This window comes from Vanellus vanellus (genome assembly GCF_965231255.1).
Source record: "Vanellus vanellus genome assembly, chromosome: 12".
In the NCBI taxonomy this organism is placed as follows: domain Eukaryota; kingdom Metazoa; phylum Chordata; class Aves; order Charadriiformes; family Charadriidae; genus Vanellus; species Vanellus vanellus.
This window is the reverse complement of record NC_138917.1, coordinates 7,499,285-7,525,451: the sequence shown is the minus strand read 5'-3', so window position 1 is coordinate 7,525,451 and position 26,167 is coordinate 7,499,285. Positions and strand designations below refer to the sequence as shown.

Here is a 26,167-nt window from a genome sequence, read left to right as displayed (position 1 = left end):
AGAGATACAATTTTGCCTTTAATTGCAATTTTAATTCAGAATTCAACTAATCAATTCACTAATCCCACTCACTAGAATTTAGGGGACAACTTGCTTTTTATATTTCAGCCTGGGTAGCTCAGCCAAGAATTGACATGGGAAATTATTTATACACTTGCATCCACAAGTTCAAAGCATGTGGTAGAGGTAGTAAGGACAGCATTGATCAAAGCTACCAATAAAGAAATGGAATGAAATTAAGTGCACATCCTCAAAAACCTCAATTCCTTTAAAGCAATTTCTTCAATAAATACATTGCAAATATCAGTTGCAAATGGGTTTAACAGGAACTGAATATCAGTATCATTACATGAATTGGTACCTTAAAATTAAGCGTGAATGTTAATTTTGCAATGTAGAACCTGACAAAATGCAGTGTGTTTTTCAAATTGATGTATTGTTAATATATTAAAGGTTACAAATGCTGTTACAGTCTCCCGCTTCTGTACTGCCACATCTGTGTTCTGCAAAGCTGAATGACAAGCAAATTACATGTTTGGAGAATCAGTTTGCTGGCTCTTAAAGCCCATAAACATAGCAGATTGTGCTTTAATTTACTGGTTTCATGTACAGCAGATCCACCATTCAATCAGGTCAGCATCATTAGATATACCCTGCAGAGCACAGCAAATACACAGCACAAATTGTCACATCCCGAGATTTGAACTTCGAAACACTCTAGGCCTGACGAGTACCAAAATTGCTGGTTTTTCCTCCAAGTTTCTATTGGAAGCTCTAGATTTCTGACTGAGACAAAGATTGCAGCCCTCTGTCAGAAAAACTCCAGTTGCTGAGAATAAGGCCTTCAGACTTGTGAATCACAAGACACTTGAATGAAACTCAGTCTCTGCTTAGAGTGGGGGATACTTGTCACACTGATGATGGGGAAACTAGAAGCGCATATAAAATGGCTAGCCAGTAGGGTATTCTTCCATATCAAATGTTTTCTTTCCCCTTTAGAGGAGAAAATGTAAAATCCAGTAAAGTTACATAGCGTTTAGGGAATACATGTTATTTTTAGAACAATTTCTTTACTCCTTTTTTATTCTCTCCTCTAGGTTTCCCTGGCAGCAAGGAAAAAATGAAAGTTTTTTTACAAATTGTTTTAGATAACAAGAAAAATTGGTAGTTTAAACTGTCACGGTATTCCTCCCTCTTAGTAATTTCCAAGTAGTAAATCATAATCCTGTTATTGAACTCTATTAAATCATCTAAAACTAACAGAAATATAGCAGTGGTACATTGCTTTATTTGTTCCCATCCACAAATAAAAACTGTAATCTATATTCATATCACCTGTGCATATGTATACACAATACATTTAAGAAATATATATAATAGAGCCTTAAGTAGATAACAGGTATTTTCAATATTTTGCATTCAGATATCTGAATTACCTTTATGTAAAATAAATACTAAGAATAATGTCAGAGCTGAGGTTGGGAAGAATTCTGCAAAGATGAACTACATCTATTTTGCAAATTTAAACTGCCAATAAAACTGCATAGCAGGGTACACTATATAACACACGTGCTAATGACAAAAACTAGAAGAAATTATAAATAATATTTCTCCAAGCCTCCCCTGCATGTAACTGTTTCAGATAGAGGCTTTCTGGCTCCATACCACCTTCTCCAATATTTTGCTTTCCCACTGAGAAGCCTTCAGTCCCAACTGGACTGTTTTATGATCTTCTATATTTTAGGGTTGGACTTCAGGAGAGATCAAAGCAGAACATTTACCAGCCCCTGCTCCCGCTGCCTGCAGCCTAACAAGTTTTGGCAAAATGTTTTGAATATGATAGAAATGCTCTCGGAGAAAAAATGTCTTTATGGGGTAACTTCAAAAGGATCAGGATTGCAGTTAATGTATCTGTCCTTGCAAACTTTTAGTCACACACCTGCACAATGAGTTTTGCCAGTAGCTACTAAGACCTGTTCATCCTCTAAAGAAAAATTACAAAGTCCCTCAAAACAAAGATCCATCATGTGAGTCTAAACATATGGTGTTTTACATGAACTGATATAAACAAAATATCTGTTGAAAAATCTAAAGTCACATCTCTTGTTAATGAGCTACTAGAAAATAAAAAATAAATCAAGACACTCACATAAATATAGCTTTGTTTTAAGGAAGATGTCTAACTAAGAAATAAATAGTAATGACTTGAGTAAACCAGGACAAACAGGATTTTTATCAGTTACATGTTAACAAAATGACGCCAAGTAAAATGTCCATAACATTAGAAGTCTTTTCACAAAATGGTCTCTAAATATTTCTGACTTTAGTCCCCTGCACCTCTCACTCATTTGCTATTACGCATTGAAAAAGATCTAGAGAAGGAAAAATGTAAACACAGAGGAATCACATTTCCATGGATGTTTTCACCACAAAAAACTAATAAAGGGGAAAATGGAGATTCTCACAGCTCTGCTTGCAATGTGGAGCGTTGCCAACTCTTACATTTTTATGAGTTTCATTAGAGATAGCTGTTTTCTTGAAATTCCACCTATGAGTCCTGTCATATATTCATTTTAAAGAGATAAATATATAACTGCCAAAAAGAACTTGTGAGTTCAGGTGATGTGGATCAAAAAACCCCAGAAACCAGATTAAAAGGAACTCAAATCAAACTCTCATGCAAGTTCTGGGGCTCTGACATATTTTAAATTCTTCGGACAGGAAAATTTCAGACGGTGAGAGTAGGATGCCTAAGGTTCAGCATGACTGAAGTCTCCACAAATAACTGAGAAATACTGTAATTAAGAAATAATGATAGTGCACTAGCAATTTCATGCTACCAAGCATGGAAACAGGACTTCCACTTGGCTGCAATAGAAGTGAGATTTGAGTGGAATAGACAAAGTAGTTGTACATAAATCTCAGGATATGCTAAGGCTTGTGATAGCATACATTTGTCTTCATGCACTGACACATACTTTTGGACATATTTGTAAGCACTTAATCAAAGTAGAGCAGAAAAGCAACCCCCCCACACACATACATGCAACAGGCTGAAGCGCAGCTGTTTTTTTGTTGTTTTTGGTTTTTTGGTTTTTTTTTTTTTTTTTAAGTGGATGGGTATATGAAGTAGCCTCTTCTTGCTTGATTGGTAAACATTATCAGTCAGAATTATATTCACAAAACATGCATTTTCTTACATTTTATTTCTTGTAAAAACTACAGAGTTCACCTGTGATGCAAGAGAAAAATGGATTCCATTTATGCTTATGCAACATCAGTCAATTTGTTAACTTAGGTCTAGCTGCAGGACCAAATTATGCTGCTAGTTACACCCATGGCACACTACTCAAGAATAGTTTATTGCCATCAATGTGGTAATAGAAAGACAGCTGATATATTTCAGGGTGGAGGGAGATGACCCACAGATGGTTCTAATTTCACTTCCACAGATCAAAATGTAAAATTTTACTATCACCCACCCACAACCGGTCATCTGCCTCATCTGTGGGCCTGAGAAATGGATGAAACCTACAGTGGACTTAAAATATAGCAGTCTAAAAGCTTTGACAATGACTCAGGCAAGTGGATGCTGGACTCCAATTTTTTTTTTTTTTTTTAAATTTCTTTTTCCAGCACACAGTAATTTTTATATCATTTCAATAACAGAGACATCATGACCCATTCTGCAAATTTTCCTCAAAGTCTCTTACAGACATGGAAAAAGTATGTAACAATGAACATGAACATGCCACAGTAGGAGCCCTATGAAACAATTTCATCTTGTTAGGACTCCTAATCCTCAGTGCAAGAAAGAGGAGATGCAGAAAGACTGGATTTTGAAAATAACTGCACATTCAACTGGACCATGGTATTTCAATGATGAGATTTGTCGTAGCTTAATTCCCTCTAATGATGATAGAGGAACAGGGACAATGGAACACAGATTCCACAAACTGAATCACTGAAGCATGCATATTTCTTAACTTTACACAAATTCTTTTCACACATTTTGCAAAAATATCATGCCACTCCACATTAATTAAAACTTACCTCTGCATAAAAATTACAAACCCGTTTAGTGTTTTTGCCACAAACACCAGCATATACAGCTTTAAAATTATGACCCGTTATTCTAAAATAATTTTACAGAGATCAAATATTAAAACCACAGTTTTGAAGTCACAGAACTAATTATTATATCCGGTGTTCTATTATACTGGTCCCTTTTTGAGGCTGACCACTTTTGAGCAGACCACAATTCCAGTGTTGACAGAACTAAGTATTAGAATTACTTTTAATAAACTAAATGCTAGGAATTTCCAGCCAACAATATAGTTCTTAAATTAATATGCATAATTTGACGGAAGAGATATACAGCCTAAAAAGCATTAAAATGGAAACAAAACTCGTTTTTGCACCAAAATTTCTTGGCATGACATATTAACTATCTAGGCTGTTTCACCAACATTGAAGAAAAGGTCGGCTCATGTAGTAGGTAATCCAGAGTCAAGGGCTTCCAGAACAGAGGTTTCTAAAGATATCTACTTATGAACACGGCAGATTAGAATGGATAAAGCAGTACAGCTTTTGTGAAGAAAGTGGAAAGGTTATATACAATAACAAAACAAGTTTATGCTTAGATGATGGTTATGCATACCCTAGCATAAAACAGGTCGGTATGTCTGAATAAGGAAATGCAGAGAGCGTAGGAAAAGTGCAAGTGAATGATCTAAAACATCAAGAAAGATGGGGGAGTAGAAAGGTTATGGAATGAAGGCAAAAGTGCAAGGGAAGAAAAGATGCGAGAAGGTGGAAAATGAACAGAAGATTGCAGGAGAGGATAAGGTAGGTAATGCGATTTTCTTCAGGTACATAAAGAACAAGAGGTCAGAAAGGAGACAGCAGGTCCTCTATAGCTGCAGACAGGAAATTATTGACAAAAAAAATACAATGAATTCATTGCCTTAGTTCTAAAAAAAAAAAAAAAAGTTATTACAGACCATACTTCAGTTTTCATTAAAAAAAGAAGCTATGGATTGTTATGGACCCATGTGTCCAAGATAAAGAAATAGCCATAGAAATTAAGATCTGTCCAGCAATTAGAATATTAAGATTCTGAATTTTGACCAAATATCTAAATAAGACAGACTTCTTTCTTTACCGGGAGGAACAAGAGATACAGAGATTTGAGCAACCAAACTTCTAAAATTGCTGCATGATATTCTGAATGTTCCTAGCGGACTAGGAAAAGCTTAAAGTAGTGTTGCAAAATAACAAGTAAGACCAGACCTTCCAGACTTTGATTTGAGCCACAGAAAAGGTATTCTATTTCAAAATACACACTGCAACGTTTTTGCATCCTTAGCAAAAGATCAAGAAGCTCAGAACTTGTGCACTTTTTTCCGGGGGTTGGAGGGGGGGGGGGAGGGGGGAACAAAAAAAACCCCAAAAATATAAACCGAACCAAGAGATGAAACAGGACCCTCCTTGGCATTCCTAAAGACAAGATTAAGTTTCTAGTTAATCTGTGGTTAGTTGCAGAATGCTAACGTATCAAAATGGGTTCAAGAAAAGTTTTTGAGCAGAAGATGATTTCCTAACCAAGTTGTTTGATTCACACCAACCCAAAAAAAAAGATGTTCCCATCTTTCCTCTGAACTTCTAAGCTGCACTTTTGCATACAAGAGTGTGATCAGGCACATCTGAGTGCACAGCAGACAAAAAAATGTGACAAACTGTAGAGAACTGGTATACGCAAAGTAACGTGTAGTCCATAGCTAAGTTGTAGAAGCTCACCTAGTCTTTCCCTCCCCTCCATCCAGACCTGACATGCCCTTGCTAGAGAGGCAAAACACAGCAGCAGTCTCTGTGAAACTGCTGTCATGTCCATTGCCGCGTAAGGCTGGGAACAGTTATGAACGTTTGCAAGGCAGGACTCCTCCCTTCCACTGCAGGAAAACATAAGGTCTGGGGAGAGGGCAGGGTGCCTTCCTAGGTGTTTATGCTGCACCTAGAACAATGAGCTTTCAACAAGATATTTTGAAGGTTGCTATAATACAAATAGACAAAGAAACAAAACAAACAAACTGATCGTGCTAAAGAGTGAAGAAGTATCATGATGACATTTAAATGTCTTAAAATGCAATTAATACGTAATAGCAAAAGTACTTTCATGGACTATTAACATAATATGACAAAAATGCTATTAGTCTCCTCTTGTTTTACTGAACACATCATTATTCTTTCCAGAACTGGTGTTCTACTAGAAAAAAAATAAAAAACCAAACAAACAAAACAAGCATGAAACCAAATTTTGTGTCATTTGTTACTGTCTCAGTAAACTCCAATTTTTCTTTGTTTCTTACTGTGGTGCATTTCCACCTCCTACTCTTCAATGAGAAAATACTAATTTTGTCTGGTGTTTGGAGTTCGGCTTATTTTTAGCATGGAAATCCAAGCCCACTACCTTGCCTTGACAGTTGTAGGTTATAAACAAGCCTTTGCTGATTTTCCCCTTTAACGAAACTTCACTCTGTTCCTCCTACAAATGACATGACAGTGCTGTTGAACAGCAGGAATGTCAAAGCCATGCAAGCAGTTAGATCTAAGAATAAAGCATATACCCTCCAACAAAACTAACTGTTGACTTTTGTATGCTTTCCACATAAATGATATGAGGATGCTAGTGGCTTCTGAAATGAATCACAGTACCCTGCTGATATCTCATAACATTAAGATCTACAGTATGTGTTGGGTAGACTATTTACAGTAAAAATGAACAAGATATGGTAAATTAGAGAGTTTATAGAAACTAGATATCTTGTTCCCCCCCAAGACAAATGGGAGAATATACATAAATATAACATGAATTTTAACTTCATTTCCTGTCAGGTTTTCTTTTTATCCCATAAACCAACCTCGGGAGAAAGACAGATATTTCCAGTAGCTGGAAATCCCATTTATATCCCAGCTGTGCAAGCAATTATTTAAATTGTACTTTTAAGAAATATGACTGCCTAAAATTTACATACTCAAATATTTCACTTATGCACACAGTTATGGTGACCACCTTGTTTTTGACCTTGGCAAACAGTCAATGCCAAAAAGTTGCCCATGAATTCACGAGTCTGCCCATACATATCTCAAAGAATCTAGACCTTTGCTTCTGCTGAATTTGTTCCTGTTGCATTTCTGTGTCCAGGCTTGATCTGTTAATACTTAATCTTGGCATTTCATAGTCTCAATGGAAAAAAAAAAAAGATTAAACAAATACTCATTATCTCTTAAGAAACAATACTCGTTTTTCTCAAATTTATGGCATCTTAAAAAAAAGCCTTCTATGCCTAAATCCATTTGTTACAGAAGAACAGGAAGCAACAAATTTTTGATTAATCTATCATCCTTAGCTTTTAGATGAAAAGTGCTTTTTTTAGGCTGACAGATTCATTTACTTCACCCTTTCCCCATACAAGTAAAAGCAATGCTAAGTCGTGAACAATCATGTCAAAAATAAAGTTCAGTACCAAGCCGGCATTGTCAGAACAAAGAACAAGTTTCGGTAAGATTCACAGACTGCTCTGTAGCATAATGCTATTTAAGGACAGAATGCTTTATTGGAGATTACAGACACCAACAGTCGCCTGTTAATGAGAGACAAAGAGGCATACAGAGCCTTGTATGAAGCACCTTAAATTCATCCAAGGCATCTCAGCCAGGCTACACTGACAAGTTGCGCTGGAATAAAGGCATCGCTGAGGGATGAGATTTGTATAACTGATGGAGCTCTCTATCAGTAACAGAACGCGCATGGTCACGGGCACACTACGTCAGCCTAACACACCATCAACGGTAGTGAAACTTCACTGCTCCAAAACTTGTGGCCGCAGTAAAAGTTTCAGAAAGGAGTGTAACGAGTATAACAGAGTAATGTTACCCCCAGATCTGAACTTCCTGCATTTTGCATCTTCACGACTTGTTGAAGTAGAAGGGATTCTGATACAAAAGTAGAGTTGATTTCCCCGTCCTATATGAAAATGCCTATTTTGGAATAATACCGGTATTAACCGAGTTTCAACTGTGAATTGACCAATTTCTGATGCTAAGCCTGATGCTGTGCTAACATCGGTTTATAGAAATTATAGTCTGTGACTATTATATGAACAGGAGAGCAACTGCTGAGACGTACGTGTCTCTGCTAGGTTAAAGTCATTATGCCTACCCCAGGACACAGAGCAGTCTGCGGTTCCTTCATGTGCAGCCGTGACAGAGGGAATTCAGTGTTTTTTCAAGAGGCTGCCCATGTGTTTTTGAGATCCTACCTATAGCAATTTACTATTTTTAGCATTCAGGGATGAGTTTTCCTCTTTTGCATAGGTATTATCATAAGCTTGCTTACTGAAAAGTTCATGTAGGGATAGCTAAATTTCAAGAAATGCTGCCAGGCAACAACCTAATGGCACTTTCTCAGTCAGTGCTTGTTTCTCTCTGTAGTCAAAATACGAAATTAATTCACAACAGTCCTCTCTGAATTTACCTGGTGCCCCAACATGTGAACACATTAATGAATATATACATAAACATAGCATATAAAAAACCCCAAACACATAAAATCTCATGCACTCTACATATACATGTAACGCAAGCTACAGAGATCTGTTTCACTGCCAGAATTTTCAGCTATATGTTAGTTGATCTAACTACAGCTCATTTATATAAATAAGTTTCTAGCTTATTAATAATCATATCCAAAAGCTACACAAGAACTCTACACACACACACACACACAGTGAAATTTTCTTTTTCTCCTTGCTAAATAACCAGGATTCCTCCCTGAAAGTTTGCACTCTGCCATTATTCCAAGCTTTTTTGATGTAACAGATTCAGTTTGGGAGCACCAGTATTTTAACAGGTTTTCTCTGTGATGCTTTACTGATGCTTTAATTAAATCAAGCCCATTTTACTGACATTTACATCTCTACAAGGCTAAACTCCTTCTCCCATGGAAGGCTGAGTGCCTTCTTTTTTTCAGGATATTAGTGGGAGGTGACTGAGGTCTGACATTCCCCATCAACTGGTTTTAGCTCAAGACAGATCAGATCACTTACACTTCAGACAATTCTGCAAGTGCAGATAACCGAGATTAGAGCACAGTTTAGACCAGGCTTGAAGTCAGAAGCAAGTTCGTGGCTTTCTTTCTCAGAGAGAAGCATGCTTCTGTGTGCTCTCTATATATCTCCACGCTGATATTGCACACACACTCCACATATTGCAGAAATTCAGTATGAGGGTATGATAAATCATTCCAAAAAGGATGTGGCTGCACTAAAATGGACTTACCAGAAGACAAATTCATTCTTCTGTACAGAATAAATAACAGCTGTTCACTTCCAGCTTTTTGGTACAGTAATGCTTTCAGTAGCTGCAAAAATGCAATCAAGTACTTAAAAATCTTTCATACAAAATACTCCTTGGCACCTGACCAGGCTAGTTTTCCTTATGATTGTGAAGCATTTCCATTATTTTTTCTGTAATAAGCACAGAAATAGAGGCCATCACCCAAAATATTTAGCTCAGTCACAGAAACAACAGTATCATGTAACCTAAACTGAAGCATTGAATGCTAGAGATTTGGGTACTGTTGATTGGTCCGAATGCTTTAGCCTGTTGTCAGTCTACCTGTTATCCAACATATAGAAACAATACTACAAAGAGCGGATACTCCTAATACGCTTTTCAGTCCTGTTAGCACAAGTTTTCTAAATATCTCAGTCTGTCACTACCAGTTGCAAGGCATCTTTTCACAGAAGTGTGATCTGTCATTATAAAAAGAGCTGAAAGCTGATTTCACACCTCTGCTTGTTAAGTATTTTCTAAAGCAAATACAGCTCTTCACTTAAAAAATAATTAAAGCTAACTCTTCATTAACAGTTCAAATTGCCTAGGTAAATTCGGTCACAGCTCTAATTTGCACAGTCGCTGAATAGTTTTATCGAGCTTCTTCATTTCATGCTTGCAAAGGATCACTTTCTGATTATTTCTCATCCACACATATTTACATCTGGGAAGCAGTTACGAAAAGGTCCATCAACGATGGCAACATTCTTTAAAATCTTGAGACCCAGTTGAAAGCCCCTCCAATTGACTGATGCTTAAGAGGTTACAGAACTGGATTTTACTGCTGCAGGGATTACGTGCAGCGAGAAGTGATGGGAAACAAGTTTATACAACGTTCAGGCTTTGCCCTTTACCCAAGGAATGCCTAACTTTCTCATGCTTATGCTTTAATTGTAAAAAGTTAATGGAATATTGTTGCCATTTCTTCTGAGTGTACCTAACTGAGTAAAGAACAAAACAGTTCTTTAACTTAGCAATTTTTGTCATTTTGGTCATAGTAATCAATATATGCAACTCTTCTTTTACTTGCATGAAAGCATTCTGCCTACAAATGCATCATCTACGTAAATGTGAGGTTTTTAAAACTAGTTCAGTGTTTTTAATTAACAAATTACCCCATAACCACTATTTTTCAGCCAGTCTCCACTGGCCCTCTATTTGCACCTTTGTTTCCCAATTCACTAGTCTTTTATCAACACTTAGCACAACGAGACTTCCAACTTCATTGGAATCCCCTAGTCCTGTTATTGCAGCTCTCTTTAGAAGCACTTGATTTTTCTGCTAAAAGATGCAACTGAAAAGTCACTAATATTTCTGCTCTGCTGGAATCAGAAAAGACTATGGATGTGAAGCGAACACAGAACTGCACAGATTATCAACAATTTTTGGATGGTGTGTACCTTACTGATTTGGACTAGAAAAATCCATCTTAATTCTCCCCACCAAATTCCTTCATCTGTTTTTACACGTCTGCACTTTTCAATACTAAATAAATGATTTGCCACTGTGTGAAATTTCCAACTAGTCTTATTTATTCAAATCTTGAGGGAAAACCAAAGATGTTATTTTTAAGAGTGTATTTGTACAACTGAACACCTTTTGCTCCCACTAAACAGGGGCTCTAGGCTACCTGCTTATCTCACCAACCCAGAAACAATTCAATAATCTGCCCATATTCTGCTTAAGCCCCTGCTTCAGAGCATCATTTAGTAGTTTCATCAGCAGGCTGTAGCAAGCCCCAAAATAAAACCGTTCGGTGTAAATCCACTAGTTTACTCTGACCCAGATAATTCCTATCAGGATGCTTATTATCAAACCTCTTTAGAAGAAAAGAGGAATTACAACACACTTTCCTAAAACAGTCTGTCTCAGCTGAGCATACATCCTCACATACACTTGCTCTTCTTCATAAACAGCTTTCACTTAAAACTGAAGCTGACTGACATTCTCTGACCTTTATGGAGGCAGCCCACAAAGTTACAAGGACAAACACACCGGAAACATCTACCTCCTTCCATTGGCAAACGATTTCATTAGCATAGTTCAATACACATGAGAAAAAAAAATTACTAATGGCTTATTTCAATGTAGTGCCTTTTGGACTTTTTCTGTCTCACCCAGCCTCCTCTGGCACGGTTTCATTTTCTCAATAGAAACCATCACATTTTCAAACATGCAGGTGATTAGGTCAGAATTACTGTGACAATTGTTCACCCAAACATTAATATTTTGGTGTAATTTCATATACTTGTCCATTTTTGAACAATTTAACTGATTTCATAAAAAATAAATTCATAAATCAATCAGATAAATAAGTCTGTTTCGGGGGATGGGTGTCATTAATTTAGCTACCTTATATTCCTCTTGCCAGCTTGAGTTTCTTTTGCCAACAAACAAAATCTAAACTCACTGAAAACACAAGTGCCATGCACCAAATAGACTGGCAGACCCTGGCCCTCAGACAGGTTTTGTCACTCTATTTTAAAATATTTTGTATCATTTACTAAAAATAAAATACTTTAAAATAAACAGTAGAAAGAGAGGATTAACTCAGACAATCAACAGTTGTCTGAGTAGAATTCAGTATTCCTCTAATTTAATCATGTTTCTCTTGTAATAAATACACAGAAAAACCCCTACAGGAGAAAAGAGGGCAGCAAAAAGCAGAATTTCAAACATTCAATGAAAGAAACTACAAAGAATTTTTATAACAGATTAACTATTCTTAGCTAATTTAAAACATTTTGAGGTATACAGACGGTAAAATCTCCAAAGTGCTATGAAATACTGTGTTACCAAAGCTCCATTTTTTGCCCCATTAACGTTCTTTTAATTCTCATCCCTTGAGTATATATGCACTCAATGTAGGAAATAAATCAGTGCTCATGCACAGCAGCCCTCTCTGTAGCTGGAAGGATTCAAAGAGGTTTCATCTTTTTATCCTTGCCCCACCACTGATTGGATATTTGATAGTATGATTGCTTGCAAAGAACTTGTATTTTTTCATGGAAATCTATTCCTTCCTTGTTTGCCCTTTGCTTTGAACTTTTCTTTCAGGACATCAGTGCTGGGCAGGGGGGAGCTCAAACAAAAACAGAAAATAAAAAAAATTTTGAGACAAATTTAAGTGCCTTTCTGGTAATTCATCTTTCCGTGTACCACAGAAATTAGGGAGAAAATCCTGCTGCCTTCCTGACACCATGATACATCTCTATTGGAAAACCATGGGCTGGATTCAAAGACCGACTAATCAAGTTGAGGGTTCTCCCACAGAACTTTTCAACTACAATTTGCACAACAGGATGCCAGTGAGCATGCTGAGCAGAGTGCTATATAACAGGTTAGAAAGCACTACAGCCTATTAGGATATACATTCACATTGCTCTGGATAATCTACTACGCTGCACTATTTGTATATAACTTGCATTGCTTCAAAAAAGCTCCGCTAAGGAAATGTTTTTTGTCTTAATTTAAGTGTATACTTTGCCAGATCAGATAGGAGGGCCATTTGTAGTTTGATGCATTAGGTTGAAAACACTACTATGATTTTCCAGTAAAAAAGCATTCAAGGTTTATACTGAACACATTAAGGTGGAAAGCCACTGATAAAAAAGGAAACAGCTGGTAAATGAAGACAAGGAGCAGCGTTAAAAAGAGAAACTGCAATGTTTTTCTTTTAAGAAGGACATCAGTAACTACCATAAATCCTATGCAAGTGGTTAACGTACATTTCACTGTAGACCCGGATGAGAAATAGATGTTTAAGTGTTGAAAACCAACATATGGTAAATTTTAGCAGTGCTGTTTGAGCAAGGATGACTAGTCATCTAACTGGCAAACTCTTCCAGAGGAGGAGAGAAACAGCATTGAAAGTACAACCAATGATTGTCACACAAAACAAAACAAAGAGGTCAGGGACGGCCGTCAGAACTGTCACCAGAGCCTGTGCCCCACGTGGGCTGGAGTACCGGGCACTCCCTGCTCAATGAGGACACGGAGGTCAGCCCCCCATGCTGAAGTGGGAACATGCAAACGTACTAACCATTTAGCGTTTTGAATTCTGCTGCTCGTCTGTATCAAAGTGGCCAGACACAATTTATCTGACTGCACATTTCTAGAGCTAGACAGAAAACATGAATTGACAGATCCTCTATTTAAACTATGCATTTCAGGACATTGTGGTGCAGTTATTTTGCAGATTTCAGAGATCATTTGTTAGAATTCCAATGGGGAGAAACAGTATTTATGGACAAGGAAAGGAATTTTTAGTAAAACCTTTGTAGGAGACACACATCTGACAGACATGTATCTGCTAACATTTTCATAATAAAAGAATCTTCTTTATCTCTATTAAAAGGTATCCATTTCTAAAAATGGAGTTGAAGAGTATATTCCATTGACAGCTTGACAATAAAAAAGAAAAAATATAGCCATGTAGTACCTTAGTGGCAACTAAAAGATCTCCTTTTGTCCAAACATAATTTTGTATTCACAAATCAAATGCATACATGATGTTCAGACAGTATTTCTACTAAAGATAAATGACAGAAATTACATGCAGAAAGCAGAACAGAGTTTCGATTGCATGCAAAAATAAACACATTTACCATTTCCAAAGGACAAACGTTTCTGGAAATTTTATAGGACAGTAACCGCAATTTAGTGTTCAATAACTGCAGCCTTTTCAAACGCAAATACACATTCAAAAAAATACGTATTATCAACACGGAGGCAGAGATCCTATTGCTCCGAGTACTCACCTCATAATTGGCAATTGCTTCTCTATCAAGGGCTCGGGTCACGGAGACATCCCCACTGATCTCATTGATTCTAAAAATTCCTTTTGGGTCTTGATCTACTCCCTTACCAGAGAGTCGAAACTTTGCTCCCTCTGTCCCTTCACTGCTGATGACCTGCACGGCAGAAAACAAGTTACAGGCTGTATTAGAAAAACTTTTAAAATCATTCTAAAATCACATAAGCCATTTTGATCTTTTACCTAATGTCGAGGTATATTCCCTACCAATAATATATAACTATAAAATATGGTTCATGGTATTATATAGCTATGGTTTCAATCATTCAGAAAACACTGTGCAATTCTTGTGTTAAACCCTGGAAAAGCTACTCATGTCCTTAGCCAGTGCCTATCTTATCTTCACTGTCTTCTATTTCACTACTTAAAGTTTCTATTATTCCATAGCTACTGTATTCACTATATGTGTAGAATTTGACATTTTATTTAATTCTATTTCTTTTTTCAGTTAAATTGATAAAACAGCTGCAAACTTATGAAAAAAAGAAAGAAGACGCATTCCAGTGAGCAGCATAAAGCATAACTTCTTTCACAACAACCCTTACAATACCAGATAACCATCACACATTATTTTCCGATTAGTCAGTCCTTTTTATTAGCCATTGTAAAGCCATTACAAAATAGACTACTTTCAGGTTGTTCCCCCCTCCCCCTTGCCTTCTACAATCCTCCTTTCCCAGGATTTTAAACCAAGGGAAAAAACTCCTCATGAAAATATCTGGGTATGCTGCCCAGAACTCTGCTTAGTCACACAGCTGGAATTCCTCCACTTTCCAAATTCATATTTATATATACACACACATGTGTGTATGGAAAGTCCTTGTTACTCTCATTACTTTATTCCCCCATAAGAAAAAAAATCCCTAAAAATCCAATTTCAAGGCTGTCTCACATTAGTGACAGTAGCATATGTAAACTTGCAGAGCTACACAATGTTTGTTATAAGCCACATGGTTTGCAAATTTGTATTTGTACACCAGAATCTAGAAGGATTATAAATTAATCTTGCCCTTTAAGGCTGACAATCTTGTCAAACCATTCCTTCCCTCTGCTGTTTCATGTTCTTTTGTTTCTAGCAATTTTATAACGTTAATATTTCCGCAGAAACATTAAGTCAAGTATTTATATGCTGGTCTGAATTACAGCTCAGGAAGAGGAAGGGAAAAAGCAGCCTTAGAAATCTGGACCTCCTCCCATTTTGAGAAAATAAATATGCAGGGTGTTTAATAAAGGCCCTGGGGAAATACATGTTTGTTGCCCTGTTGCTGTGGGTTCAGAGCAACGCTGGTTTGCAGATTACTGGGCAGTGAGATTTTGACTAAACTCCATAATCATTATTCCTTTCTTTTAATTGAGAAAATATCGCCACAAGTTATGAAATAGGAAATCGGCATTTTCAGAGATAAAGTTTCAATTCTGAAACCCTTTGGGGAAGGGAGAAATTTCAAAGTAAAAACCTGTTTCACCTTTTTTTATTCCTCCTTCCGAGTCAGAAACACTAATGGATGAAGTTTTCTTCCCGTATATTTTTTGAGTATGTCATGCCAAAACACAGAGGCAGACAACACCGCAGGTGACAGGAGGGCAAAGTAACTTTGTAACTTCAGGTTTTGTGATAAACTGAAAGTTAATGGTTCCTACTTAAAAGTTACCTGCTGTTCAATTTATTTTTTGACCAATCTCAGCTATTTTTTACATCAAGCCTAAAATACGTGGTTTTCTTAACATAAAGCTATGCTTACGACTTTGCAATGTCATGACCATTGCTCACTTTTGAAGCGAAAAGAGGAATTGATCATCTTCTGCCCTGATTTCCGAGACTTATTACAAGACAAGTGCACCTTCCCATCCAATATAAGAACAGCGGTTTGAAAGGCCTGAAGTCAGCCACAGGCCAGCACCAAAATCTAATTCAGAGGTGTCTACACAACAGCCATTTCCACTGTAGCCATCAAACATTACCTAACTGTTTATGACAAATTTAAGATGTAGTATAGGCGCAATGCCCCAGTTGTAACAAGCCACAGAAAAAAAAGAAAAAAAAAATAATCATGGGCTGTGCAAGGGAATTTGTCAGAAAAAATCCAGATAGTCATATACACATCTTTTTCCACAGGAGATAGAAAGGCAGGAGTGTAATAATAATAATAGTAACAAAGGTCCCTGCAAACCTGACAGGAGGGAAAATTTCCTCTCAACTCCAAATCTGGCAAAGATCTTAACCTTAAGTTTGATGGCAAGATATCCCAATGTGGTACCTGAAAGATTTGTACTCGTTGGAGCTACAACACATTCCCTACCTCATCCCCACCTTAGCTGTAAACCATTCTTTAGCATATAATGTATAGGACCAACAGAGTTAAGACAGCAGAGTGTTTTTCTAAATGACTGGATGTATCCATTCAGCTTTTCTAAAGCTTCAGGAAGCAGCCACATTCACGGTGCAGGTATGTGCAGATCCTTCTCTCATCTATTTACACACAGTATCACAGAATGGTTTGGGTTGGAAGGGACCTTAAAGATCACCAAGTTCCAACCCCCCTGCCGTGGGCAGGGACACCTCCCACCAGACCAGGTTGCTCAAAGCCCCATCCAGCCTGGCCTTGAACACCTCCAGGGATGGAGCATCCACAACTTCTCTGGGTAACCTGTGCCAGCATCTCACCACCCTTGTTAAACTTCATAAGGTTTGCAGGAGCCCACCTCCCAATCCTGTCCAGGTCCCTCTGGATAACATTCCCTTCCCTGCAGCGTGTCAACCACACCACACAGCTTGGTGTCATTGTCAAACTTGCTGAGGATGCACTCAATCCCACTGTCCATGTTGCCAACAACAACTGTGAACAGCACTGTTCCCCATACCGACCCATGAGGAATGCCATTCCTCACTGGTCTGCATTTGGACATTGAGTCGTTGACTGCAACTCTTTGAGTGTGACCATCCTTATCCACCATCCAGCCATCCAATCGATGTCTCTCCAATTTAGAGACAAGGATGCTGTGTGGGACAGTGTCAAATGCTTTGCACAAGTCCCGGTGGATGATGTCAGTTGCTCTTCCCTTATCCACCAATGCTGTAACCATCTATGCATCTAGTTATTGTACAGCAACTTCTGCTTGATATAGGAATAAGAAGCCCAGGTTAGAGATGCTCCATGTACCACTGCATCATTTGTTCAAGAGCAATGGTGGTCACACAAAAGAAATTGTCAGAAGTTTGATACTTTAAAATATTTAATTAGCCACAAGAGGGAGCTACATACTCCCAGGAATGTAAGGAAGAACATTCACATCTCCTAATTAAGATGCTTACATAATGCCTGCATAGTTCAAAGAAAGTGCATTTCCCAGTTCACAGTAAGCTTAGTACAATGAAAAGTTTAATAAAAATCAGGCTTAATTTGCCATATGGTTTGGTGCTTCAACAAGAACAAGGAAGAAAGAAGAAGATGATTGTCTGACATCTCCTCTGGCAAGACCGCTATTCTGAATTCTGTCATAAACGCAGCACTGTTCATATAAAAATTTCCTAGCTTACAATGTATTTGCACAATGATGCTTTTCCAATTTACTGGCTGAGAAAAAACATGGCCAGATTATTTCTGCTGGAATGTTTACTCTGGGATGTCATTTTTACGTTTCTAAAATATGTAAATGACTTTCCCAGTTACTACTACCTGAAGCCCAGAGAGAAACATTTATTTCCATAATTTGTTCATAGCTTTAGGAACTTCAGTGCAGGTTCTAGTATTGAAAACGTCTGCACCATATGACAGTGACTACGTGTTGCATATGAAGACTCTTCATTCTTAGGAAATGGTCCAGTTAAGGTAGCACAGAGCCAAGCACCCACCTACTAAGAATACGGCTAAGGCAGGCGTACTCCATCCGGCCTCCCACTTTCTACCTATTTCATTTTGCCTTGTTCTGTTCTCACAGTTCAGTATGGCCTTGACATTGCATGGGCAGATGGCATAGACAGAATAGATGCCAGCAGAGCATCCCACAATAATATAGAATCTTGAAGGCTATTTCTTCACCCAGGACCCCAAGAACAGTATTAGATGTAGACTTAGACATCACTCACTTTCCCACGCCTGATAACTCTCCCATGTCAAGGACAGATTGGAGAATAAATGTATTGAAAGCTGAAGTGATCCATGCTAGCCTTGTCAGGACCACATATCTAGCACCCAAGATATACCAGTATTTTATCTTTTTTTTCCTCCAAAAAAGGAAGAGACTGTACGATTCTGCTCAACTAAAAGTCACTCTCAAGAAAATAGAATGTTACTTAGCTGACAGGATCTGCTTCTTCCTGAACCATGGCCAGAACATATTTACCAAGTGCTATTTTTCAGCTGACATTACGTATCCCTTTCAGCTAAACTCATTTCAGCAATGCGATCCCCCTGTTGTTACGGGTTTATCACAAAAGTAAATCAGAGTGTTCTCAAGAGAAGAGAAATAGAAGTACAAAAAGCCACACAACCCCCAGAGAGAGACTTCACAGTTCTGCAACCCCAGCAAATCTGTCCTTAACAGCACCATCCTAGTTTACCAGTTTCGTGCTTTAAGAAGTGTTTGCCCAGCCACTTGCATGATTTCTTAGTTCTTGACACCATTTGAATTAGAGACGCATCATATTAGTTTCACTTTTTAATTAGAAAGCAAATCCCACCCTCAGACAGGAATATTTGGTTCATATCCCAGTACTTTTCATTTCAGAGTGTTACACTGGCTTGTGTGGTTTTTATTTTTGGGGGGGGTTTGTTTGCTTCTGGTTGTTCGCCCCTCCCCTAGCCTCCTAAGAAACAAATTTGTCCATGGAATATTTAAGGTGAACTATGTTTTCCTTTAATCACTATGCTCCACAAGAGCAAAACAATGGTTTAGGCCTATTGTTTAGATAAGGTATAAATATTTAAACAGACACTTCCTGTCCAGCCATACCGAAAATCACTCTTTACAGTCAGAGGCTCCATCTGCTCTGTACTGACTCAAACAATCTTTCAGCCAAAACAAATGCAAAATATTCCCATCATTATTCAAAAGCACTAACCAACAGAAACTGCTTCATTACTATAACCACAAAAACTGTGGTTAAAAAGCAATTTTTATAATTCGTTGAGTTTAATAATTTATTCAATCTATTGGTTCTCAATACCTCTATCTTCATTAATTAAATACTAGATAAACTAGTTCAGCACAGGAACCAAATTCTGCTCTTTGACAAAGGGAGACGTGTTGGCCAAATCTGACCTTTGCTTTCTCTCTGACTAGGTCTTTCTTCAGAATTCATTCAATATACGGGCGATTGCCAAGAACATCCAGGTGATTTATTCACACAAGTAATGGACAACAGACTTGATTTAGCTCAGCAAAGCAAGCTGTAATTCGGTTATTTTAAACTTTAAAAATCTATTTTCTTGTCAGATTCCAAAGACTCAGAACTTTGCACTTTAACATACATGTTAAAAACTCAGTGGCCACTGGGCAAAACTACTGTAACAAGATTAACCATTACTTCTTATTTGCAGTCTATTGCATTGGTTCTCTTAAGACTTATGAATTACAGAAAGAAGTTCCTCAAACAGGAACACATGTATTATTACAATAATGCATCTGTAAGATGAAGACTTTTTCATAGCTGTATAAAATTTTTGAAGTATCGAGTACTGGGTGTACTAATACCTTGAATATGGAAACTTTTATACCAACTGTCAGAAACGTAACATGAGAATGAAAAAAAAAAATCAGGAGTCGAAACGAGATTAATTATGAAAATGAAGAATCATACACCAATATTCTCAAGAGGTTTTGGTTTTTTTTAGCATCTTAACTATGAGCTTTGTCATTTCAGGAAGTGTCAAATTTAGGAACAACATTGTGAGAATGAAAGCATATAGTTTTAGCGTATTTTTGATGCAAGTTTGCAAGACTGATTGGGGACTGCAAATGGTACAAGTGTTCCTTGCCTGAAGCAATCCAAACAAAACGGCACAAATACTCTTATCAGGTACCATATTCAGAACTTTACATACATGAATGAAATAGACTCATATTGCTCAAAATGCACATGGTATCTTTAAGTATACTGTTGGACTGCTTCCTATAAAAGTTACTATACCAGCGATTACTTCATTGCACCAGTGCAAATACAATGTTTTAGTAATAAAAAAAAAAAGAAACAGCTCTAAATCTGAAATTTGCCAAGGTTAATAAATTTCATAGACAAATATTTCAAGACAATATCCTAATGTATGAAAATTACACAATATATTTAAAACCAGTGAGGTTGTTTCACCATCAGTGCTTATTTTTGAGGTCTTTTCAGAATAATCAACACAAGTAGGATATTTGATATTCAACCAAAAAATAATCTCAGCATAATGGCTTTTTATCGTAATTATGCATAAACTTTTAGATACACAGGTGTCCAAATGAAACAACATGACTTTATGCATGTGGAAGCCCTGTGCACCGGTATGGATCCCTACGGTTTGAGGTTCATTGTCAGAGCTGTACACAGATGCAACAATCCCCCATGAAGAATCAGTTGCCTCACTGGGGCCTGCAGGCGTCATCCACGATTGCACCAAATTTGAGGATTTAATCAATATAAATGGCTAACAGTGAGCATTTGCTCATAGAGCGAAGTAAAGTAATTCAATGAACACACAAAGATGTGCATTATCTTTTGTAGCAGGTGATCCTTCAGCTTCTTTTTACTTTTAATTTATTGAGAGCACAGAATTTATAAACATAGTTTTTTGTAATCTCAAAGGAAAATGACCTAGAAGTATTACTCATCACAGAAGGCCTAGATATTTCACTGGCTGATTTGGCCTTTCAGTAGCTATTTAATCACCATATTTTAATTGCTGATTAAGTTACTAACTTGCAACAAACTCTGTTAGTTGAAGGAATTTATGTCTTGTGAGTGACAGCCAGATGGAGTAGCTCAAAAGCTATAGTTAGTCGTTAGGAAGAATCTCACTGTGATTGACAATATCAAATAAAGAGATAAAGAGAAAGTCAAAAGATGCCCTAAAAAAAAAAAAAAAAAAGATTATTTGGATTTATAGAGGTGCTTTATCACAAACATCACTGACCTAAAAAGGCAGAAATGCAGAGACAACATTACAACATTTAATGGTTTCTAATTGCAGAAATTCAGGACACAGGACAGAATACATAACGCGTAATCACCACACATGTAGCTAAGTCTACAGGAAGTGGGAGAAAAGAGAACGGAGCCAATTTACAGGACCTTTTCCAGGTATTTCACAGAACTATCTATTCCGAATAAGATCAAAGTCTTAATTTATTACTCAAGGCCACTTATGCACCATCCAAGAAAGCATAAAGCACTCTGATCTAGCACGAGAGCGGAAGCAACACAGCAGCATCTCAGCTGCACTGTGCCCAGGCTAAAACAATCTGCTGATGAGGTCTAGAGAAGTCTGCCCTGCGTTGTCTGGGGAATATAAAAATCCCAGTTGCTTCCCCTCCCTGCGGCTACAATTACTGGCCATGGGACTTAGCTACAAATGTTATCTTTAGATCCATGCATGCAGCAAAGAACGAAATCAAGATCTGGATTAAGTGGGAACTTCCAGCTGGTAGAGTAATTGGAATTGCAGAATGAGACATTGAAGTTGCACAGCCAACCTGAGGAACTGAATAGGAGTAGTAAAGTGAGAAAAATGGAGCTGGTGAGAATGATTCACCTAACACCACTCTTGAAAATTAAGCTTCAGTTTAATTTGAAGAAATTTATTGGAAGATTGTGTCTAATTTTATTTTAAGGTCGCTTTAACTAGCAACCTGCCAAATCTTGACTTTCAAACATAATTTGCTGTTAAAATGAACCTAGAGTAATGTAAGTATTTTAAAATTTTAACTGAAGATATTTTAAAATAAATACTATCAAAATACTATCATGAAGGACATTTTTAAAATTTGGTTCCATTACGGGAAGTCAATGTAATACTTCTGGATACTTTAAGAACCTGCTTAGCACCCAGTTCCCATTTGTAGCAAACACCCACAGATCTAATTATAGATTTTCCTCAATCACTAGGTTCCCTAGGAAACAAATCCATGGCTCATGTCTTGTGCATGGAAGGTCATAGTAGGAAGATAAATATTTTCCTGCGCATAAAAACTTATCTAGAGGTCACAGGTCTGCATCTCAGCAGATGTTGGTGCTTCTGTCAAGGACAGTTGGCAGCTATATTTGACAGCTATCTCAGATATTTAAAAATTTAAACTTTTTAATCTGATGAAGCACTTAATACTTCTATTAGTGACAATGCTCTATTATGCTTTATGCTGTAAACAAAGGATTTTCATTTTCATTCTCTAAACTCATTTCAGTTTTTAACAATGGGTCCACCTCACTTCTTATCTTAAATGATTAAAAATCAGAGGTCAATTCAAACTCGCTGTAAATAGCTACAACTTGTTAGAAATCATAGGCAGAAATATAATTTGTGTTTTCTGATATTGGCCCTTAAAGTTAACACAGTCATCACAAACCAGATCAACAATTTTACCTACATGCACATAACTGCAATAGCCTGGGGGGGTGGTGTAGTATCATTATGGTTACTCTATTTATTATTTCATTCTAATTAATTGCTGGAAAAATAGACAAAATATAATTAATTGGAAACTCAGATACACATAAATACATAACTTGAAGAGGGGTGAATCAGAATTAATTCAAGGGTGGCAGAGGGAAGCTTTGTCAGATTTGTCCTCCTCTTTTATAACACAAAACCACTATTCAGCTCTCTCCTGACCCATCTACAATGACAGCTTAAAAGGTATGCAATTAGGCAGCAATCCTACTCACACTAATATTCAGTCTGACTTAAGATCAAATAAAGGATTTAAGCTAAGTCAGAGTGCCTTTAATGTGTGGGAAGCCAGAAGGAAGCCTACATTGTCAGCACATCTCAAGTAACATGCAGCGACTCATGATGACTGACCCCTAAGCCCTAACCCAAGTCTTGGTCCACTTGTCTCCATGGAGAGGCAACCATCCAAACCCAAGCCCACAACCAATACCACAAACCTAGACTGCTTTCCTCCCTAGATCACTGTATCGGTAAATAAATGGATACAAAAATATTTGATTCTCAGAAGTGTTTTTGGCTCCATACTGTGTTCCATTAAATTTACATTCTTTTCCCATGTGCGTTTTAAAAACAAAACAAAACAAAACAAAACAACAACTTCCCCCCCATCTTTCTTCCAACTTTTGCAGAAACTACAAATTTTGCTACATTGCCTTTGTTTCTGAATGGAATTCTCATTAGCTAGAGGTGAAAAAAAATCCACACGGTTGGCGAAATTGCTACCACTAGCGAGCCTTTCAAATCTCTCAATACCTCCCAGTCTCAACTTGGTATATTTTGCTGCGTGAGGGGTTATCCCAGTTAATTGCACAGAGTGCCAGAGACATGACTACCTAGCCAGGGAACACTTACAGGAATCTGGGATCTCCACACACATCGTGTTCACTCAAAAAAGAGAAAGCGCAAGTTTTCACACCAGCGCAGCGATTACCTCACTGACCACGGCTCAGGCAGCCCCAGGCAACATATGCTCTTCTTTTCTGGGAACTTCACCCCCACATGCTCTCTTCCATTTCCAAAGGACACGCTAGCTTTCTATAGTTGTCCATTTCCAAATGGGGCTGATAAGCAGTTTAAAACCACCATTTCTTGATTAGCCTATTTTTAGTAGGAGAAGTATTAATTGAAAGTGGAGGTTTTTAGCAATTCCATAAGTGACTTTCCCTCCCTTAACAAAGCTTCAGATTCCAAGTTTATCCAGACTTGCATTTCTGAAATAATTTGCTTTTGTCAGTGATAGTGTCAATGAAGCACGGTGAAACATGCCTTCACTCTTCTATTGTGATCTTTTCAATAAATAATTTGCTCTTTTTCTCTTCTTCCTTCTTTTCACCCAATTTCCCCAAAGAGAAATGTTCAAAATGCACAGTACATTTCACAAATATTATCACCTTACAATTAAAAAGCTACCACTGACTTGGATTCACTGTCCCACTTTAAAGAGGTCAGTTTTTAAACTTACTGAATGCTCTACTCTGGCTAGAATTAGAAATGTAATGTATCACAGTACAGGTTCCAATATGCAAACATCTTGATGAGAGTTGCAATTAGTGACAGAGTGACATTGGTCTCTTAAGAAGCTTTCAGATGACTACATAACTGCAATATGGTCCTACATGTATATCACTTCATAGAATCATGCTGGGGAATTATGGAATCGATCAAGATGAAATTAGCTGGAAAGAAGACACAACTTCCAAACTAGTCACTCTTGAAATGCAGAACTTAAAACTTGGATTTAAACATCTCCAGTGATCTTCCAGCTTTTAGTAATGGAACAATTAAGCTTCAATAATACATATGATACACGGTTGTCCAGCATGTCAGTTACTGTCTTCTAGGTATATTATTACTGCTTTCAAGAAGGCAGAATTAAAAGTTATCTAAATTTAATATTCATTCACTGTGCTACAGAGCTGTACATTTACATTTTCAGTTAATAGCAACACCTGAAACAGCGTTCCACGACAAGATCTGTATTTGACACTTGGACTGAAAGGAACTCTTAAACTTAATAAAAAAGGAGGTATAAGGCTCTGTAATAACTTTAAATTACAAAAAAAAAAAAAAAAAAAAAAAAAAAAAGGAAGCTAGAAAGGCAACCCTAGCCTGGGAATCAGATACCCAGAAAAACCTACTGTATCTAAGGAACCTGTCCTACCATCACACGTCTACACAAATGACTTTCCCAAATCTTTTAAGATTGAAACAAAAATGTTAATAAGATTGAGATTGAAAATATTACAGCTCTGAAATAATGGTGAAAAATAAGCATTATTTATAAGCCTGCACTGTTGTATACTGAGTCCAATAGTCCATTCAAATTCTTCAGTGCTGAACTTTCTACTGCCTGACTGAGAATTTTGAGCCATCATAGCACACCAAGCCTTTAGTACACACCACTCAGTTTTATCAAACATCTCTTAAGTAATTTTGTCAATGATTAGAAAATGTATGTTTTAACAATCAGACATAACAGGAGCAATTATTGCTGCATTAACAGACAAGAAAACCGTAAGTCCTAAACCTGCGTAAGGAATATCAAAATTCAAAAAACCCCAAAACAACAAACCCCCATGAACACTCTTTAAGGTTATTTCCCCACCTCTCTGTTTTCTTTAATCTACTTTGTATTACTGCAGTACATTTTAGAGTTAGTTTCGGCAAACACTTTCAATTTGACATTACAGGACACACTGTGACCATCCTCAACTCCAAGTCTATTCGAGTCAATAGAGAATCTCCTGTAACTTCTGTTTATTCAGGCTCTCATTGCTTAGGCTGTGTTTGGAGATCTAACACAAAGACAATGTGGCAGTAGCTAGTGATAATGTTATATTCAAAAGAAAGCTATAACTACACCTTGATAAATTTGACTGCTTCTAGTTTGAAACAAAAGCGGTCCCTCATGCCTACATGATAGAATTAATGACTTTTTAAAAGCTTAAAAATAAGTAGTTTTAAAAGTATTACACAAAGCTACTATCCTGGTACAAAACCCATTCATAGTAACATTGAGAAGAAGAATACATATTTAAAAGCCACAAATGAAGTATCTACTAGACTGACTTTTGCTTGATTTGTGTAAAACCAGTAATCAACTCATAAAGTAGAATCATTAGTCAGGTAGGTAGAAAAATTGAAGGGTGAATCTCTGTTCCTAACATTTTCACTGGAGGTTTTGCCATTTATTCCATGGCAGCTTTACTACTACCTAACAGTTTTAAATACAAGTATGCTGTGTCTCAAGATACAACATGCTAAACATACAGTAATTTAAGGTGTCTGTAGAGCCCCAGAAAATGGA

At 37.2% G+C, this 26,167-nt stretch overlaps 1 protein-coding gene across 2 annotated transcripts in view; it reads right to left on the bottom strand.

The window, feature by feature from the left end:
- The window catches only part of CDH13 (cadherin 13), a gene marked incomplete at its 3' end in the record, with an annotated part of 498,288 nt that overhangs the window by 246,393 nt on the left and 225,728 nt on the right, over positions 1-26,167 (bottom strand). For both annotated transcript variants that reach the window (XM_082489177.1, XM_082489176.1), the window contains exon 5: positions 14,157-14,309. In XM_082489177.1, coding sequence (XP_082345303.1) covers positions 14,157-14,309 — 153 coding nt within the window. The remainder of the gene's footprint in view (positions 1-14,156; positions 14,310-26,167) is intronic.